Source organism: Lytechinus pictus, chromosome 2 (assembly GCF_037042905.1).
Source record: "Lytechinus pictus isolate F3 Inbred chromosome 2, Lp3.0, whole genome shotgun sequence".
Classification (NCBI taxonomy): domain Eukaryota; kingdom Metazoa; phylum Echinodermata; class Echinoidea; order Temnopleuroida; family Toxopneustidae; genus Lytechinus; species Lytechinus pictus.
The window spans coordinates 34,505,626-34,526,875 of NC_087246.1; the positions used below are offsets into that span (position 1 = coordinate 34,505,626).

Below are 21,250 nucleotides of genomic sequence, written 5' to 3' on the forward strand. Positions count from 1 at the left end.
GGGGTGCTTAGACCCATGGTGAAGCATCGCCGCCAGAGTTTAGCCGAAGAGGTGGTATGGTCGGAGACCCGCAATAATCAGCCAAATCCTGATCACGAGACTTGCTCGAACTCATGATACAAAATGTAAAAATACGATTCCAAACTGCAAGAATTTATCACTTCGCCTCGAGTAACTACTGAAAATAGATAGGCCTATGACTAGTCTGTTCAGTAAAGACGTGTCGTATTTCCGAGGAAAAAAAATCCTTTTTTTCTGAAGAGTGCAACAGGTGTTTAAACCTGCTATTTGCAATGAAGCGATAATGAGTGCGCATGTGCGAGGCGGAATTTAAATTAGTCTCCTCTCGAGACAAATGAAATAAAATATACATCAATCACAACTAAGATTACCAAAGGTAAACCAGAACTGCACATTGATTTTCCATGATCTAAGTGATTTATCATTTTCTACGCTTACAGTTTGTGCAATATCAATTTTTAATCAAACACGAACTGCTTCTTTCAACTCATGGCCTATTTGACGGCAGACTTGATAGGAACAAATTAGCTAAATATGAAAAGAATGTTATTCAGAGGGCAATGACGGTCGCATGTCAGTGAATTCATTAACAAATCAATGAATGTCCATCGCTAATAGCTCCAAGGTTGAAATAGAACCTGAAATCTAAAATGATTTTTGTTTTTTGTGTAAATAAACAGTTACAGGTAAATACTGGGATTTATTTACCAGCAGGCAGCTTTAAATCCTTCATTTACCAAAGGTTATCACCACTGATAATAATTTACACCCTTCTACTTACTGGTTTAAATACTTGGCCGCATCACCGACAGGTGCTTGATTCATGTACAGATGGAATGTGACATTCTCTCTCAAAGACACAAGAGGGCTTCCTTGCTGACCAGTGAATATTGTCTTCTGAATGTCACCTTCAAAAAAGAACTTCAGCTGCTGGTATAAATACCTGCGATGCAATCAAACGTAAATTTATGCTAACAAAGAAAAGCACAGAGGTAAAGGGGAAACACTCAACTAGACTGTTCTACATGCGCGAGTCCTCAGGTTTTCTAAACCCTTAACGTATTATTTTGACTAGTCAAATTAATATTCTATTCACATATTTGTAAACGCTATCATACCCCTGAATAAATGCAATCCTCATAGAAAAATGCTCAGACTTAAGGAATTAAAGTCCAAACATGTACCTAGTAGAAGTCGTTACACCTGGGGGTTTTTTCTCTACCTTTTTTTTTTTACTTTGAATTCCCTAGTCTGATTTTCATTTTCTGAATTTTTACATCCTCCATACATCACACACATTTCAATTTTCCACCAACCAGCAAGTCTACCCTTTTAAGACAATTTTCTGATCATGCATGTGTATAGCAAGGCCAGTCAGGTGGTTTCCCAGAGGGAAACTGGTTATAAAAGAGATAATGAACAAAATATCGTTTTATAAAAGAAATGATGATATGGACTTAGAATAGAAACATATATTAATTGCATATTTTGAATATTCACAAAATTCAAATTGAACTGAATTTACTTTTTTCAGTTTTTATTCACAAATGTCAGTCACGCCGCGACTGATATTTCCATCTACAGAAAAAATGTCAATCAGTTATTTTATTTCCAATCTTTTTTTTACTGATAGGGATGTGAATTGTAACAAAGTAACGAAAAACAAGTAGCAAGTCATTACTTATCCATGTGTGAATAAAGACGAACTCCCATTTAAAGACAATAATCATAAGCTTTTCATGTTAATTACTTTTGTCATTATGATGAAAAGTTCCACTGGAGACGATTGCTCTTCGGATATCCTTATATTCAAACTATTAAAAAACCATCTGAAACATTCAGGCCAAACATTTATGCATAGTCCCATACAGACTCAACAGCGTGAAGTAAATGACTTACAGCACAATAAACTTCCTTTTCTTTGTATCATTTTCTTGATTCCAAATATCACAGCATACACTATATTTAGCTGCATTATAATCAACATATCCATAGACAAAATTTCACAAAAAAGAGTTGCAAGTCAAGACTATAATTTGTTAATATTTATACTTGCCTTTGAAGGCCTCGTCTGGCGATAGTGACTCCATGACAATCCAGAATAGTCCTGCCATCTTGAGTGATGGTAGCTCCTGAGGATACACCATCGCCCGTCCCCAAGGCCACAAGGTTTCCTTTATCTTCAGGACCTGTAGTGGCATACAGTAATAGCAATGCAGGGTGGTGTTTCATAAAGCTGTTCGTAAAGTTACGCACAACTGGAACCTGTTCTTAGGCGCTAAATCAGTTACATAGGGATATCACTTAGAACAAGAAAAGATCACCAGTCGTGCGTAAAGTCTTTCGTATCTTACGAACAGCTTTATGAAACGGGCCCCAGGTTTCAAATCCAGTTAAGTCCCCGATCCGATTATAGGGCGAAAAAAGATAGACCTCACACTCACAGAAATTTGTTAACCTGACCCCCCCCCCCTCTCCTCCCCTTCATTTTGCTCTTGTTCGTGAATTTCTTCTCCAACCGATCCAACCCTCTTCTACCATTAGCTTCCTCCATGTCTACTTTGGCTGCCCCCTCTCCCTCTAATCAGCCACCTAAAACTAGTTCTTAGAACATGATCGACGGCTCCCTAACAACTTTACCAATGCATTCTATTCACAGCACATCCACTGGTTCTTCCAAACTTAGCAACTGCATCAAGCTATCAGTTTTCTACCCGTCTATCCGCTTCACAACTCACTAATGCTTTCCCAGCCTTGCTTCTACTTAAAAATCCTGTCTCAACTCCCATACGATATCACCAATCTCACATGCAACCATTGCTTTTATCTTCTGAGGACCCCCCCCCCCCTCATATAAATGTAGATATCTATCTAATCAGATGAATGGATGGGATAAGGGAATTACACATTTACTATTTAAAGTTTGCATTGGAAATATGAGACAAAGATGAAAACAAACAATAAAACAAATCAATACAGAAACCCTGCTGGCAGTTGGGCTGCAAAAAAAAACAGTAAAGGGATGGGCCAGACTGGAAAAATTTGTATCTCAATTCACAAAGCAAAATGCTGAAAATTTCATCAAAATCGGATAACAAATAACAAAGTTATTGAATTTTAACGATTTTGATTATTCCGGTGAAACAGTTCTAAGCATGTCTTTATGCATATTCATTAGGTGGGCTGATGATGTCACATCCCCATTTGTTTTTTTGTATTTTGTTATATGAAATTAGGTTTATTCCAAATTTTTCCACCAAGAACTAATACAATTGGATTGACAACTGATCAAGTGCATGAGTTATTTATTGCCGCAACTTATGTCATCATAATGGAGACAAATCATTTACACATGTATGAAAAAAATGAAACATTTATGATTTTCGTGTAATAACATAAGAAAAAGGAAAGTGGGGATATGACATCAGCCCACCTAATGAAAATTCATGACGATGAGCATATAAGTGTTTTCACAAAATATTGATAAACTTTAAAATTCAATAACTTCGTTATTTTTTTCCCCGATTTTGATGAAATTTTCAGCATTTTGCTCTGTGAATTTTACTTTCTTTATTTCCATCCCTTTAACTTTGAAACAAGAGATACCTACCCAACTTCATGACAAAGGCAGCATATGACGGAGAAAGTCCAGTACTTCCGGATCCAGGGAATGGGGGTCCAACTCTGGGAATGTTCCTTGCAACTGATGCAATATTATCAGCAACTCTGCTTGTTCCACCTACATCCAACTGGCTGCTACTGTATCCTCCACCCTGCTGTACTTGGCCTTGTGGAAAGGTCGGTGCAGAAGGTTGCATATGCTGTTGCTGGGTAGGTGTAGAGGGTGGTAACTGCTGCTGCTGTTGGGGGACACTGTTGGTCTGTGACAGACCAGGTCCCGGTTGGCTGGGCATACGGGGCTGACCGGACCAGGCCCTTGCTGCCATGGGGACACTCTGCGGGACTCTCACGGTTTCAGAGGAAGAGTTGGTTGGAAGAGAAGGAGCTGCTTGCTGCTGTGATGCTGGCCCTGAAGCGGATCTTGCATTGTCCCCAGAACTACCAGCAGCTGAATTAAAAAAAAAAAATCCCACATGATTCTTCATTTCTGAAAAGAGAATTGTTTTATTGTACTCTCTATTTCTAATTTGGTTATTCCCATTCAGGGCTTGACATCAGCAGTGGCCCTGGGCAACCTAAATTGAGAGATGGGCCACCGAAATTTTGTAAAAGTCTACACTTCATGGCCCAGTCAGGCTACCAAAGTTTTTATGTAATGTTTTCTGTTGTTTTAGGGCCACCAAAAATATGAAATTGATGATTTCGGTGGACCGATTGGGCCACCTAGAGAAAAATTTAGTGTGGAGCCTTGCCATACTGCATTTTTTTCAAGTGTAGCTTTACCCATTTGTTGATTTGGCTGTGCCTGCTTCCTGAGCTGGTATTCCATGAATGATTCCTGTTTCTCTGCGACTTTCCACATGTCTTTTGAAGGAAGCCTAGCCGACTCATATTTCATCTGGTAATGTCCGCCGCCGCCTCCATGGACCAAAGGCTCATCGCTTGGCGCAGACGCACCAAATGTTCTCCTTGGACGTGGAGCAATCGGTTCATCATCAACCTGCATAAAAAAAAGTTTTATCAATTACAATTGTTGCCCCTGTGTACTAATTCCTTGTACAGTGCTTTGTTGACAGCAAAACTACTTAAATTTTATGTAGTTTTATTATTTTCTTTTCTCACACAATGGAAGATGAAAATGATTAAATGGGTGAATTTCTTTCTTATTGGCCTGCGTTATTAATCTCGGGTTAAATTTGGTTGTTAAATGGTCTGCAATGATTTCCATCGAAAAAAAATGAAGGATGAAAAAAGAAAAATACATTAAAAATTAAAAAACAAACAAGTGGAACGCCTCTGGCAGTCTCGCCTGCATTACGCGATTTACTATAGCAGCAGTGCTAACTTTGAAAACTACTATAAAATAATCATTCACAAAAACACCATTTATAATGACATAATACCACGTTCATTGACCATAAATGACATTTGAACGGTGACTTAAGACTTGTCAACTACACCCATGTCCACATTTCATTCACTCTATCCATAAACTTTCAAAGTTATGATGGCAATTCAACAATTACCCCAACATGGCCAAAGTTCATTGACCTTAAATGACCATTGACCATGGTCATGTGACCTGAAACTCGCACAGGATATTCAGTGGTACTTGATTAACCTAATGTCCAAGTTTTATGAACTAGATCCATAAATTTTCAAAGTTATGATGGTAATTCAACCAATACCCCCAACTTGGCCGAAGTTCATTGACCCTAAATGACCTTTGACCTTGGTCATGTGACCTGAAACTCGCACAGGATATTCAGCGGTACTTGATTAACCTAATGTCCAAGTTTTATGAACTAGATCCATAAATTTTCAAAGTTATGATGGTAATTCAACCAATACCCCCAACTTGGCCGAAGTTCATTGACCCTAAATGACCTTTGACCTTGGTCATGTGACCTGAAACTCAGGCAGGATGTTCACTAATACTTGATTAACTTTATGTCCAATTTTCATGAACTAGATCCATAAATTTTCAAAGTTATTATAGTAATTCAACAAATACCCCCAACTTGACCAAAGTTCATTGACCCTAAATGACCTTTGACCTTGGTCATGTGACCTGAAACTCGAGCAGGATGTTCACTAATACTTGATTAACCTTATGCCCAAATTTCATGAACTAGGTCCATATACTTTCTAAGTTATGATGTCATTTCAAAAACTTAATCTTCGGTTAAGATTTTGAAAATAATTCTCCCAACATGGTCTAAGTTCATTGACCCTAAATGACCTTTGACCTTGGTCATGTAACCTGAAACTCAGGCAGGATGTTCAGTAATACTTGATTAACCTTATGTCCAAGTTTCATGAACTAGGTCGATATTCTTTCTAAGTTATGATGTCATTTCAAAAACTTAACCTTAGGTTAAGATTTGATGTTGACGCCGTCGCCGCCGCCGTCGGAAAATCGGCGCCTATAGTCTCGCTCTGCTATGCAGGCGAGACAAAAATAACGTAAATTTGTCAAAACCTATAAATATTAAAAAGATGCCATCTGCATGGAAAGTGAAAATCCTACATGTATATATGCAAATAATGCTCATTCCTTCACAACAATTACAAAGTTATTTTGATGAAATTTTGTTTCTACCAGCCTGTAGGTTATGATGTTTGGTTTGCATGGTGGTATGGTTCATCAGAAAGAGGTTTATGGTACACAATATGTCAAGTCCTAGGAAGGACTAGGAAAAGTGGAAACTTAAGTGGTAGAAGTGAAATGGATAGGAGAAAAGTGGAGGCTAGAAAGTAGAGTATCATTCGGAATTAAGTGTAGTCCTTAAAAAAAGTACTGTAAACCAGAAGAGTTGAGAGGCTTCAGTAGTTGGAGAGATGGAAGAAGGCTGGCTTGAGTTGGAGAGATGAGAGAGACTTGGGTAGTTGAGAGAAGGGGGGGGGGGGGTGGGGGCTTGAATCTGCGAGTGGAGTTGTAAAGCAGGAGGAGAGAAGACTTGACGTTTCGGGCAGGTTGACTGTCCCTGTTCAGGAGTTAAGACTGACAGTTTATGTTGGAGAGAATGAGCATGCCAAATTTTGGCACGGTCATTACTGTATGTCCTCTGTCCTTAATACCTCTGAAATAGCCCAATCCTTTTGGGATTACGATAACCTAAGTTTAACACAGGCTCATCTCCCCCTTCCAACATCTGGGAATCTGCTGAGTTTCGCTTTTGACCATAACTTACCACAATAGCATTGGCTTCCCTGGCCCCCTTAGCATCTCGTCTATCGGCTTCTTCATCATCCATCCCAAGAAATGCTCTCATTGCAATCCGAGATGCTGCTGCCTTGGCATCTTTCTTAGTCCTGCCTTTTCCTGTTTAGGAAGGACAGAAACAAAATGGTTCCGTAATCGCAAGGCATGATGGGACTTCATTGTAGTAAATCAGGAAGCAACAGCAGAAACATTTCCAAAGACGTCATACCTACATTTATAATGTCTTTTATGAAACATTCCAAAATGTATTGATAATCAGTGTTCATATAGTTATACTACAATGTACATCCATCCACCACATAGAATAGTGTCCCATGATGTATTGCAATGTAAAAACCATAAACATGTGTACCTTCACAAAGGCGATTTTAATTCATTAACCGAAAATCATGGCTTACGCATTTTTCATGAATCAATTATACATAATTTAGCAAATACATATTGAGAAAGGGTCAAGTAATGAACTCGTGCTTTATTGGCAGGGTGCTATTGCAATCCTTCTTGTTGCTGCCGCTTGCAAATCAAAGAGCCCCCACTTATGAAGATTCCAAGGTTAATCTATTAAATCAGTTTACAAAAAAAAATGTTGACTCGAACCATACCAACTATAATAGAAAACCTTTCACATCTTTACCTTTAATTTTGAAAGAAGAATTGCCTGAACTGCAGAAAAGCAAATGAAAGAACACTTGTAGATGAAGTTTAGTGCTTTCAGGAAGGGAAATGGAAGTATTCTAATCAAAAGGATCATCAATTTGTCCAACCAGCATGGACAGAGAGTGCAATAATAGATCAAGAATCTAATATTATTTGGCTTTCCATTTCTTTCTCTTTTGTAATCAAATTTATTTGAAGCAATCGCAATCTTTATACAAAAAGGCCATGATGGTGTCATATCTGTTCATGCCATCGCTGTTTGTGCAGGTACCTTTCAGAAAGTCACGTGCACGTGTTTGCTGCATGCAAGATTTCACGAGGGCCTTCCATACCTGCCGTTTTCTCATGAATGGCGATATTGGAAAGATTGGAGAAAAAAAAAGATGCTCCGCAGGATTTCCTCTAAAAGCTGCGACTGAATTTTTTCAAATTTTTTGTTTTGCTATGTCAGTCACACTAACAAAACAGACCCCAAAGTTAATGATTATCTGTCATTGGTTATAACGTAAGAGCTTCCGTTGGTCTAGAATCAGTATCGTCGGCGTGACTGTAGCATTAGAGTGCCTTTAACCGCCTCACCTTGTGGAAACTTGGTGCCATCCACTATAGCTACCACCGCATAGTTGCAGGTGATGATCCCCATCGTTCCTTCGGGCACAACCTCCTCGAAGGTCAGGGTCAGGCGCTGCAACTGGCAGAACTCGTTGAACGCCATGACAGGGTTCTTCTTGCCTGAAACAAAGCCATGGATGAGATCCCGAGGGACATCCTTGGGGTTGGCCTTTGCTATGATGGGATTCACACCGCCGTCGGTAGGAGTGGGCTCTGATTCCTTGGCTCTTAGACCCTGGGAAGATTAAACAGATATTGGGGAAAACTGCTTGACAAACCAAAGAAAGATTGAAACATATCTAATATCAAGTTGCATTAATTGACCTGCCCTACGCCTCCATTGTTACGGAGCTCCTGAGGTGATGTGACAAATTTTTGTATTCGAAACTCATTCCCAGGACTTTCTAATTGGTTCCATTGACTTATGATTGATTCCCATGATATACAGTATAACTCATTCCCTCTACTACCTTACTCATCCCCTTGACGCATTTCCACAACTTAAAACTCGCCATAAGCTGATGGAACAGGTTAGCAAGTTTTTTTAAGAGTAAAGGGAACAACTGATTAAGTTGAGAGAATGAGTAAATATGTCAAAGAAAAGAGTTACAAGTCAAGGGAAAGGTTTGTAAGTCCAGGGAACACGATTTAGTCTGTGGTGGGGGGAAAAAACACTTGTCATGTCACCGTAGGTGTGATTACTAATACTAGTTATTAGGTATCTTCTTTTTTTTTTTCAAGTTAAAAAAGGAGCCCAAAGGCATGAATAGTTAAATGTCACTAACTATTACTAATTCTTTATCTATTGGCTTAAGGGAAAAAAATTCCAATAGGAATGAGAATTTTTGACTAACTTCGCTAAATGGGATCCTGTCCCACATGCAAATAATGATGTTAGTGTCAATGTCAATTTGTGAAGTTTAAGAGGTGTTTTAGTTTTAGTTTTTTTCAATAACCATACCCAGGCCCCATCTTACAAAGAATTGTGATTGATCCAATCAATCACAACTATGGAAAGCCAGCAAAGCCAACATCTAAAATGCATATTTGTTTAAAGTGTTTTCTAGATATGATGTACACTCGTATATTCATCGTTGTCTTGATAATTCAATGTGCTTCCTCTTTGTTTGTAAAGGACATTGTGCAAATTTCCTGTGCAGGAAAAATAACAAAGAAAGATTTCCATATAGTTGATTGGATCAATTAATCCCAACTCTTAGTAAGACGGGGCCCAGGTTATCATTCTGGGTCCCGTAACACAAAGGTTAGCGATTGATCGTACGCTTGATTATCACGATTGATTGTACATTGTAGTCAATGGAATCGATCGTAGAAAAATGTTCTACGATCATTGCTAAGTTTTGTGTTATGGGCCCCTGGTTAGGTTAGGGCTCACCTGTATTCCATCCACAACATTGATCTTGCTGAAGGTCTTGCCAGACTTTGCATTGAACGACTGCTGACTGACATATTGGTAGTTTACGCCTTGTAGATTACTCATGGTGCTTCATCAATTTATGCTCCAAAAGAGAAACTCTGAAAATGGTTTTTTTAAAAAGCATATCATTATCAATCAAATTATCTAAATGTGGAAAAAAAAAACGATTAAGAAAGAGCTTATTCCTACAAGGAGTGAAACACCTGAGCACATCTGACAGATTCCTGGTATTAGTTTTTGCATCGATCATTCGAATAGACCCCAAATTTAATTGATTACATTGGAGAGTATTATGGCAAAAAGAACTTATTTGATTTTAACGCATCCAACTCACTGGCCCGTCTCACTGGCATTATGGGACAGCGGGTACTGAATTAGGCCTATAGTATAGACTGATGCATGTTTATCCGCTATTACAGAGAAGTTTTTAAAACATTTTCAGAATTTTTTGTCCTCCTCCTACACGGATGGATGTTTGCCATCAATTGGGCTCGTAATGTTGGAGGGTTCGACCGACACCTAAACAGCGTCTATGGAGAAAAGGGTACGCTAGTGCACCCCCCTCGATTACTGCGTACATGTAATTCCTCCTTGTGATGGGCGAAAAGGAGCGCAATAATAAAGAGAAAATAATAGTGAACAGTTGAACAGCCAATTACGTTCGTACGCTCAGCTGTATTACAAACATGACAGTGAACGATCGAAGAGGAACCTGATCCTGAATGTTTGTCATAAAATTTCTGTATTTGCCAGCATATATTTCGGAAAGGTGGTAAGCTGATTGTATTCACTATTATTTTCTCTTTATTATTTTTTCTTTTACACCCATCAAAAGGAGGAATTACGCAGTAATCCAGTAGAGTGCACTACACATGTAGTGCATCGCTGGATCCATGCATACCGCGGAGCCGGACGAAGTCTCAGCAGAGCATATCCCTGACAGAAATAGACCTCTTTCTTTTTCTTCCAGAGTAAGTGCTTCTTCAAGGTGATGAAGATAAACACACTGGTTATGTGTGTATGAGTAGAACTTTTCACATACTGTTATTTCATAATAAATAATATCAGTAAAAACATTCTTGTTTGTGGTGTTTCTTTGGCATCCCACTCAAAAAGGCCTTGAAGGCATCAACAGTGGGGTAATTGGCTGGATCCTGTTGAAGGATGTTCCAGTCCTTGCAGGTTCTTGGTAAGAATGAAGAAGCATAGGCCTGACTGCTGCAATGGGGTAGATCATAAATCAAGTCCCCTAGTTGATGCTGACAGCTCACTGAAGTAGGACTGCCAGGTAGTATCAACAAGGTTGGAGCGGATATGGTACAGCATAGCAAGGCGGCTGTGAAGGCGTCTGGTGAGTAACAATGGCCATTTCAGGTTTTCAAGCATGGCCGTTACGCTGGATGTTTGGTTTAAGTCACCGGTGACGTAGCGTGCACACCTCTCGTTGTACCATTCCAATCTTGTTGATGTTCCTCTGTGTGTGGGTCCCATGCTGTTGCAGCATATTCCACCGCTGGGCGTACTGTAGGTAAAGTAGGTAGCCTGCTTGATCTTGCGCATACAGTGCTTGAAATTCCGTTGTAAGAAGGCAGTGACAGAATTTGCTTTCTTGACAGTAGTATCCACATGGCTGTTGAAGTTGAGTTTCTGGTCAATGTGGATACCAAGATACCTAACAGAACACTAGCTCTAGGAGATGCCCAGACCTGCCAACCTTCTACAACAACAACAAAAAGTATTCTTAGAAGGAAAAAAGTATTTTTGACAAAAAAAGAGTATTTTTAAAATTTGTCTCAATGTAACAATCGCCAGCTTGTTGTAGTGAGATCGGTGAAAAAAAAGTGAAATGACTCTACTTGAAAACTTGATAATTCACCCTTTAAACATGTGCTTGTAGGCAAGAATTTACTTGTTCTCTTCATTTAAAGGAGAATGAAACTCTTGGAGCAAGTTAGCTTTTGTGAAAGCAGAAAAATCAAAGAATAAGATCAACAAAAGTTTGAGTAAAATAGGACTAGCAATAGAAGAGTTATGAGCATTTGAATGTCGAGATCACTAATGCTATGGAGATCCTCCATTGGCAATGCGACCAAGATCTATGATGTCACAGATGAACAACTCTCCCCTTTTGGACACTGAAAATATACCCCAAAACATCTCTTTTTGCTCATTCTAATCATATGACAAACGATTCATCAATGATATAATGTTGTGAAACCTCTGTACTTGTCCTCTCATATAAAGAGAACACCTCACCTTGTGATAGACTCTATAAAAGTGAGAATATAAGTGAAATAAGTACTAAAGTAATGAGGGAGTTGTACGTGTGTGACATCACAGATCTTGGTCGCATTGCCAATAGGAAGATCTACATGGCATTAGTGATCTCAATATTCAAATGCTCATAACTTTCTTATTATTCATTCAATCTTCCTCAAACTTTCAACAATATGTTTCTTTGATTTTTCTCTTTGATATGGATTTAGCTGGTTTCAAGGGTTTCATTCTCCTTTAAGAAGTTACTGGCCCGGCAGTGATTTTTACCGGTCTGGGACCGTCGGACCGGCGCTATAGTGTCATGCGCTATGTACATACTCCATTATTGGAAATTTAAAAAAAAGTAACAAATCATACAAAAAAAGTATTGGTGTATTCATAGCAAAATAGAGGAACAAATACTCTAAACAGGGAACGGTTGGCATGTCTGGATGCCCATGGATATAATACTGGCCTAGAATCTGTTTCCTTTTGTTAGTGATTCTCAACGTTTTGCACTTGGAAGGGTGGAATTCCATCTCCCACTTTCTTTCCAATTCCTGCAAGCTGTCAAGGTCTTCCTGTAGATGGGTACAATCTTGTGCTGTCCTGATGCGCCTATACTGCATGCAATCATCAGCAGAGGCGTGATGTGGAGTGCTTGACACTATCTGGCGGGTCATTTATGTATTTATCGTTCTAACGTTAATAGTCATACTACTTATTTTCCTGGTGGTGCTTTAATGAACGAGTCTGTAACGTTAAGATCTAAGTTAGATTCTAACGTTAAGCCTTAAAATTAGTTGGAACATTAAATAATATTGCCAACCTTAAAGGAGAATGAAACTCTTGGAGCAAGTTAGCTTTTGTGAAAGCAGAAAAATCAAAGAATAAGATCAACAAAACTTTGAGTAAAATAGGACTAGCAATAAAAGAGTTATGAGCATTTGAATGTCGAGATCACTAATGCTATGGAGATCCTCCCATTGGCAATGCGACCAAGATCTGTGATGTCACACACGTACAACTCTCCCATTCGGACACTGAAAATATACCCCAAAACATCTCTTTTTGCTCATTCTAATCATATGACAAACGATTCATCAATGATATAATGTTGTGAAACCTCTGTACTTGTCATCTCATAAAGAAAACACCTAACCTTGTGATAGACTCTATAAAAGTGAGAATATAAGTGAAATAAGTACTAAAGTAATGAGGGAGTTGTACGTGTGTGATATCACAGATCTTGGTCGCATTGCCGATGGGAGGATCTACATGGCACTAGTGATCTCAATATTCAAATGCTCATAACTTTCTTATTATTCATTCAATCTTCCTCAAACTTTCAACAATATGTTTCTTTGATTTTTCTCTTTGATATGGATTCAGCTAGTTTCAAGGGTTTCATTCTCCTTTAATATCAGTAGAGGCGCTGATCCAAAAATTGGGATTGTCCTAGAAAACAAGGATATCCTCACTAAACCAAGACAAATCATGTCTTGATGAATTGAGAATTGTCCATGGTAATGGGGACATTTTTTTCCATTTAGGTCTACCCTTTTGGGATATAGACAGCAATTACAGGGATTGAGAGTGCTAGAAATAGCTTCAGTGACCTTAATATCCCCAATTCACTGTCTACTATTCACACTTTGCCATCTCCTAATAATCTTGTCATGAAACCTGATGTTTATAATTGACTAGCGCACTCGATTGATGTCGGCACCTGACAGGTGAATGAACTTTCCTAGCGTTAGATTTCTTGTGTGGAGGAATCTTTGAAAACCGAGACAGTCCCTGTAGACGATCTCAATTTTCTAACCAGCGCCTCTACGGCTAAGCTACTGCTTATGGCATACAGTTGAGGCCAGAAGTTTGCATACACCCACGAAATTCAAACAAAAGTTGACACTTGCCAAACATAAAATTGACTGTATTTTATGAAATATTTGTGCTATCATGACAAATTTGATATCAAACAAATGAGTATGTTATGCTCCTTCATCACATTGCTTTGTCATCAGCAGCTGAAAGAATTTTAGGTGCATGTCATTCTTCCCCCAAGAATCTTCATATTTTAGACAAATTGAAAATAAAAACTTGACAGAAACTTTTCATATTTGTGCTGGTTACTTAATTCTCAGCACAAACATTTCAGATTTCAATTTTTCGTTCAGTGGTGACGTATTATGATTGAAAATGTAATATGAATCATAGATTTGAATTCATACTTCTATGAAACGATGTTCGAAAATATAATTATAGAATACATTTGGCATGAATATAAACATGATAAATTTTTTCCTTCAAAGAAAATTTCACCTGAAATATACTTTAATCCCAACAGCATCCCAATCATGTGGAAGAACATACATAGTATCCTCTTTCATTTAATACCAAATTCGCCATGGTAGTAAGTAGTATACCCAGTGGTTGTGTGTCCGGACGGGTTGGGTGTCCGGACACATGACTTTTACTCTCAATTTTGAAAAGTTTACAAGCAATGTCTTTAATTCTTTTTAGCACAGAATATAAGAAAATATTATAAAGAACAAATATTGATGGTGAAAAAAAACTCTTCAACCTATATTTTTGGTTTATTCCTGAGATAAAAACAAGGCTTCATTTCTGTTACGTGTCCGGACACCCAACCCCCCCGGGGGGGCCACTTACATTGACGAGTGGATACCATGCGTGACCAAAAAAACACGTAAAAAGGATGTCTTTTTCAAGATAGGGCACGTTACGTACGTAACTTGATAAGGGTGTCAAAAACACAAAAATAATGAAAAAAGGGTATCTATTTCGCTAGGAAAGCTACGTGTTTAGGGTCAAATTTGCGGGGATGATAAAATAAAATTAAAATGTTTTATAAAGGATGTCCTTTTGCCCCAACACAACGTGTTTAGAGTCCGATTTGCGCGAGGTGTGGAAGGAGGGGCCGTTCAAACCAAATGATGTGTAAAGGTAAAACCGACGACCGACGGACCCGTGACATATAGCAATAAAATATTCCTGTACTTGTTTAGGGGTTCATTTCAGGGAATACTTGCCAAGAGTATCGTTTTGTTTCCAATATTCGTTAGGGTAGGGTTTCACACGCCAATACTTGTTAAGGGATGCATTTTCAGAATATGGAAAATACGTGTTTAGGGTGCTTTTCGAGACCCCGTGGTCGCGCACGGTATCCACTCGACAATGGAAGTGGCCCCCCCGGGCCAACCCCCCATCCTAGTACCGGTATTTATATTTCTGAAGTCTGAAGATATAGATCTACGGTTAGTTACTACTTACTACATACATGAAGTATATTGTAAGATGTTTGGCAAGCAAACAAATTTCACTGAATTCCATGCCCATGGGTGTATGCACTCCTAGTACCAATGAGGTCCAAACATTACATGTATGGACCTCATAGGCGACATCAGTAGTATTTTGGGTTAGAAATCTTTGAGAACAGGATATTTCTATATTATATCACAAGTAGAAGCTATAATTCGTTTCTTTTATTTAAATTTAAATTTTAGTGTGTAAATGCATTGTTAGCAACAACAAAAAATGAAAGAAATTAAGGGAAACTTACATTTTGACGACTTTTTCTTGATTTTCTTGGCAGTTGCTCTTCACTTCTGACTCGCGATCTGAGCTGATATGCAGATCACGTGATACGCGTTCTCGTCAGGTGATCGGTTGGTTATTCTTTTCGCCAGACGTTGATAGTTATATATTTCATAACGCTAGCATTCATCGTAAATTTAGGTGAAAGAGATTGAAGTTAAACAGCGCAAGCTTTAATTTTCTTTTTTAAATAATGTTTAATTGATTGCACAAGTTTTGCCTCGGACATGTAGGATCATTTGGTCCAATAATGGCGTAACGCGTAACTACGGGGGGGGGGGGGGAGGGGTGTCCCTACCACTACCGTCCACAAGCCAGCAATTATCTTTTTTCTCTCTTTTTTAAAACCAAAATACACCCCCCCCCCAGAAAAAAAGGAACCAGGGTTAAAGAGAAAGAGAATAATGATGGAATAAAAAATAATTTATTTTTTCAGCTTTTACTGTTTTATTCGACTTATAATCAAATATTAAATGGGGCTTAGAACAGCCTTTTTAAAAGTCAATTAATAAAAAATATTCCTCGGGATTCGAGCTTTCATGAAATATCAATCTTTTTCATAACTACGAAAATATTTTAAATGTCCAACTTTTGTATTGGTATATAAAGCTTTAGCTCATGCGTTGCGCCCATCTTATTTTAATGTTGAGATACAATTTTATGCTTCTAATGAATTCCTAAAAACACTAAATTCTCAGATCCTTTCGCAATCGAATGATTCGATTAAGCTAATGAATGATTATTATGTTTCATGAATTGTTTAAAAGGTGTCTCTCTATCAGTTTTGAATATTTAAAAAAATGCCAGCTCGTGCTTTTTGCTCGCAATATTTTGATTAGTAAGAATTTCTTGTAAATGCGAGTTTGATAGATAAATAACTAGAGAGAGGGGGGGGTCCCTCAGCTACTTGTCCTCGCTTATTCCCAATTTTTTTTTTATGCTCGTGTTGTGAGTGTTTCAAAGTCTTTTCTTATTTTTTTACCCTTTTTTATTGTCTCGGAGCTTCCCTCTATTTCTTTTAACTATGATGTAGCCCTTTTTACTTGTTTCAATTCTTTTATGTTCTCATTTCATTGAAAACATAATTATTAAACTGACGTAGAAGACTTTATTACGAAATTTTGATATTGTTTTTTCTTGTTTGTTTGGCTTTCTTTTTTTCTTCTCCTCATCCTTCTTTTTCTTCTTACTTTTTTCCATTTCCTTATTTTCTCTGTTATTTCAATTCATGAGGCATCTGCCAACTTATATACAACATCAAACACATTTAGAGGCGGATATCCAGTGAGGGGGCGTGGTGGTGTGCCCCTCTGAAAAAGGAGGAAAGTATGAAGGGAAAAAAAGAACTGGAAGGGGAAAAAAAAGAAAAAAAGAAAGACGATGATGACAATGATTATGATGATGAAAATTATCTTGGTGAAGATGATGGTGGTGGTGATGGTGGCGGTGATGATGATGATGGTGGTAGTGGTGATGAAGATGAGAATGAAGTTGGTGATGATGATGATGACTAGATGTAATTTTGTCTTTGAATAAATTAAGTAGTGCAAAGGTGAATTCATTTAAAGTTTATTATGAAAATAGCAGAAAAAAATAATTTGAAAAATTGGTATGCGTTCGAGGAAAATCCATCCCCCACCCAAAAAAGATGAGATTAAAAAAAAAATTATTTGTGACGGCGTAGGCCTATGCGAGCAGCTTTAGGATATAATTATGGTAAAAAAAAGTAAATGAAATGTCAAGAAATACATGATAATTACTTTTATTGTACATTCAGAATTCCAATAGATAACTTCATACCCCTACTCGTTCCAAAAAGAAAAAAGTGGGTCATTACGGACCATTAAAAATGGGAAATTTTGGCATTTTATATTACATAGAATATAGAGCAACTGCTTGTTTATGGCATCACAAATCAAGCATTCGAAATTCTATTAACTCCAATTAAAAAAAAAATAATAACACCTTCACCGATATTTTGAAATTATTTTTCTTATTATCGCAATCTTTTTATCAAGGTGAAATTCCCCTTTTTTATAATTTACAAAACAGTATCAGCATGATCAGTGTGAAGCGGTAAAGCATTCACCTGATAAGTATAGACCTATCTATAATTCATGCGGCACGCAGCGCGTGTGGCAATGTTTAATAATATATTGCTGTGAATAGAATGAATGTCATTAAAAACATAATCTCACAGATCAAATAATGCCAGCTCGACGCTCGAGCTGAAAAAATATATTTTGTGCCCTGATAATTTTTAACCCTAACCTAACCCAATTTCTAAGTATTTTTTATCATAAACAGGATAACTATCGACAATTGATTGAAAACTTGATATTCTTTTGCGAAAATGAATATGAAGGACAACTTTTAAGAACACAGCCCGGAACACAGTTTTAGAGCGTTAGAGCGCGATTTATACGGATTTATACCTACAACCGCTAAATCCTCATGAAGCAGTTGGAACATTTCCTGATTCAATCAGCTTAATAATTTTTGCAACAGGCACCAGTCCAACAAACAGACAAACATTTGCCCAAACGGACAACATCTCAACCTCTGCTCATTTCTTTTTGCACGGGCACATAAAATCTCTTTTCTCACTATTTTCTCCTCCCTTTTATTTTCCATTAATTTATCTTTCGTTCACTTTATTTCTGTCCTCTTTTCCCTTCTATTTTTTTCTCGTCTCACCGCTTTTCCTCATCCCCCAGCCCCCGACGCCCGTGCAGATTCGCAAACAATATCAAGAGTAGTGTTAGGCAAGGGCGGAAATCTCTCCCCAAAGGTAGGGGGACTAGGGGCTGGAAAATTTGACAAGCAAAAAAAAAAAAAAAAGGTTTATCACCCCAATTAAAAGAAGGTCATCTTGACCAAAAGAAATTTGACAAGCAAACAAGCCCCCCCCCCAAAAAAAAAAAGGGCACCCCAAAAGTAAGATCGTCTCTTCCAAAATACATGTTTTATTTCGATTTTGAATTAAAAGACCAAAAATAGTAGAGGGGCATTTCATAATGTGCCCCCGACTATTTTGGGTGAGGGGGACATGTCCCCCTGGGATTTGCGCCCATGTGGGTGGGGGTGATGCGCCTCTCTTTCGGAATCATTATGGAAGAGTGAAAATATGAGTTCGCTGTGATTTCGATCTCATACCTATAAAAAAAAATAGAACAGCTACGCCTTGAACACAGGCAAAAATGCCTAACGATTTCTCAGCGGCATTAACAACTCTCGTAAGGGGCGCTCCATTTATTAATAAAGTTGCATATGTAGCTGTCTACCGCGACAGGGCTAGTCGCAGAATTGTAGCCAGAAGCGTGGGAAATTGCCAGCAAATTCAAGAAAAGAACCGGTGAGTACCGATTTAACAGTACAAATTTATTTAGTAACATGTATTGAATTATAAGAATATTTATTTTTTCGTAAAACAAAGCTTAGTTGTAAGCTAGGGCGGCCCAAATGCGCGTGAGTGGAGTCCCAGTTTATTAACACGGGTAAGTATTGGGGTGTCGCCTAGAGTCACCCAAGGGTTCATTACATGCCGCCGCTCACAGAAAAATCAAGCCATAGAAGTCTTGTGTTGTGGACCCAAGAAGTGAGATCCCAGCACGCGCGACCCACTAGTTAGAAATCCACTGCCAAACGCGGTTCGTGGTGCGAGGTTAGTATACTAATACTAACCTCGCAATACGTGTGAGTGGCCTAGAGTGGGTGTACGTATGTAAACTTTTGGCCTCAACTGAATCTTGCAGCATTCTTTTGTTTAGACTCTCCCCATGCCACCCCAGAATTGGAAAGTGCCTCATCTCCCCATCCAAACTTCACTCACAGTCACATTGCTGCTAAAGTGCTATATCACATGTTAACACAAAAGTTTTACACACTCGCCTTTAACTGTACCTGTCACACTCAGCTCAGTCACTAGTCACACAGTCGTCACAAACGCTCACACTAACCCGGCCCAGGGAGCTCCCGCCCGGGCGCGGGCGGGAGCTCCCTGGGTCACACTCACATCAGCATGATGATCAGTCACCAGTCAGCACACGATTTACATTTTATCGTTTTTTCATTCAAAAATCTGAATGACAAGCCCATGTTCTTGTGTCATGATGATGTTCACACAAAAGTATGATGTATGGGAAATCTGTATAAATTTTATTATATTACTAAATGAAAATCAACTTACCGAGAATCAAGATTGCGCAATCTCTGTTGGACTGATCAGAGGTATTTCTCAATTTTAATTACCGCGCGAGCGCGCGCGCGAGAGCTAGAGTACCGGTACGTACGAGTCGAGTGCAAAAGTCGAGTGTATGGTTGTACATTAATTGTTGGAATTAATTGTACGGTGGTACGTGTATTGGTCCCATAGAGATATATACTAATAATTAGTATACATCTCTATGATTGGTCCTTCCTACGTACCGTACCATGCAAAAACGGTACCTGCAAAAACGTGCATGCAGCGCTTGCCGGTGTCATAGCAGAATTGGACCAGGCAGTCGATTGGGACCGGCAGAATTAATCGGCGGCTCTTTTACTCGACAATTTGTTCCGATCCGCCGTAATGTATTAATTTTAGATCTAGTCTTTTTAAGGTCTGCATGAAAAAAATATGGTCATTTTTGGTAGTTTTGACGAAAACGAGGATTTTCATTAAATCACAATAATTTGTTGCACATGCATATGGCAATTCCATATAATTATGTACGGGAAAGAATTACTGTTCATAAAGGTGTGCAGAAAAGGTACAAATATATTTTTGGTCCCTATTCCAAGTATTTAAAAAAAAATATTAAAGTTGAAACCAAATTTTAGTGGCATAACAACCAGTAGTGCTCAAATGGGGGGGGGGGGTCAATGGGCACTTGCCTCAAATTTTTTTCAAGAACAAGAATAAAAAGCCAAAGAAAAGGGTGAGATATCATTAAATTGAATTTTTTAATTAAAAAAAAAAAAAAATCGAAATTTTTGCTCAGGTGGCTCGCTCGCAACTACTTTTTTTTTTAATTTGCCTGATACGCCATACCTATAACCCTCAATTTTTTTTATTATTTTTTGTTGTTGCTCGTTATCAGATAACATCAGATCATCAGCATCATCATCATCATCATCATCAGATAACAACTATTTAAGCCAACATCAGTGGTTTCGGGATCAAAGCATCAGCTATATAGCTGGGCCTATGTACTGCTTCCATTTATTGTTTAGGTAAGCTTATTATACTCGATGGGTGGATATAACAATCCAACTGCCACCGCGCCATGGGTTAATAAGGGCAAACTTATGTAAAAGAAGTAAATAAACTAAGCAACTTTAAGGTTACGTGTATATAAAGAGACCAACACAAGGTGGCGCTTACACTTTGCGATTGCAACATCGGGTGCCATGAGCCTAATTACATCAGGAGGGCTAAAGATATTCGTTCGACCCAACCCATTCGAATTTTTTAAATTTGATATTGCTGATTGACAAAAGTGCATGAATATGATTCAAAATATAACACTGATTCTAGAAATGGTAACTACTGAACTTCCTTTGCCCAAATTGGGAAGATATATCAATGATTTGGAACTATTTTTTGACTGGCGGATGAATTGGGGCTATTTTACTGTTTCAGTTGATGAATTTGATCCCATCATAGTTATCTTCATAAATGGCGATTTATTTTTAAAATGAGCTGGCTACGATACCCTTCTCTGGTCAGATATGGAATGTCAGATATATATCCTATCCAAAGGTAGTAAACATTCGACCCTCTAATTTCACATTTATTTTTTATGAATTTTTCTTAA

The 21,250-nt window shown here is 38.2% G+C and overlaps 1 protein-coding gene across 2 annotated transcripts in view; it reads right to left on the reverse strand.

Moving 5' to 3' along the window:
- Positions 1 to 20,041, reverse strand: part of LOC129254355 (adenosine deaminase domain-containing protein 1-like) — a 32,221-nt gene extending 12,180 nt beyond the window's left edge. Inside the window, exons 1-8 of one of the 2 annotated variants that reach the window (XM_064115544.1) lie at positions 19,642 to 20,041; positions 9,534 to 9,673; positions 8,105 to 8,372; positions 6,837 to 6,967; positions 4,426 to 4,642; positions 3,632 to 4,090; positions 2,078 to 2,210; positions 803 to 964 (exon numbers count right to left, since the gene is read on the reverse strand). In XM_064115544.1, coding sequence (XP_063971614.1) covers positions 803 to 964; positions 2,078 to 2,210; positions 3,632 to 4,090; positions 4,426 to 4,642; positions 6,837 to 6,967; positions 8,105 to 8,372; positions 9,534 to 9,638 — 1,475 coding nt within the window. In that variant the 5' untranslated portion in view covers positions 9,639 to 9,673; positions 19,642 to 20,041. Of the gene's footprint in view, positions 1 to 802; positions 965 to 2,077; positions 2,211 to 3,631; positions 4,091 to 4,425; positions 4,643 to 6,836; positions 6,968 to 8,104; positions 8,373 to 9,533; positions 9,674 to 19,355; positions 19,409 to 19,641 lie in introns of those variants that run through there. The other variant, XM_064115545.1, reaches the window with a different exon arrangement.
- Positions 20,042 to 21,250: the final 1,209 nt, after the last annotated feature.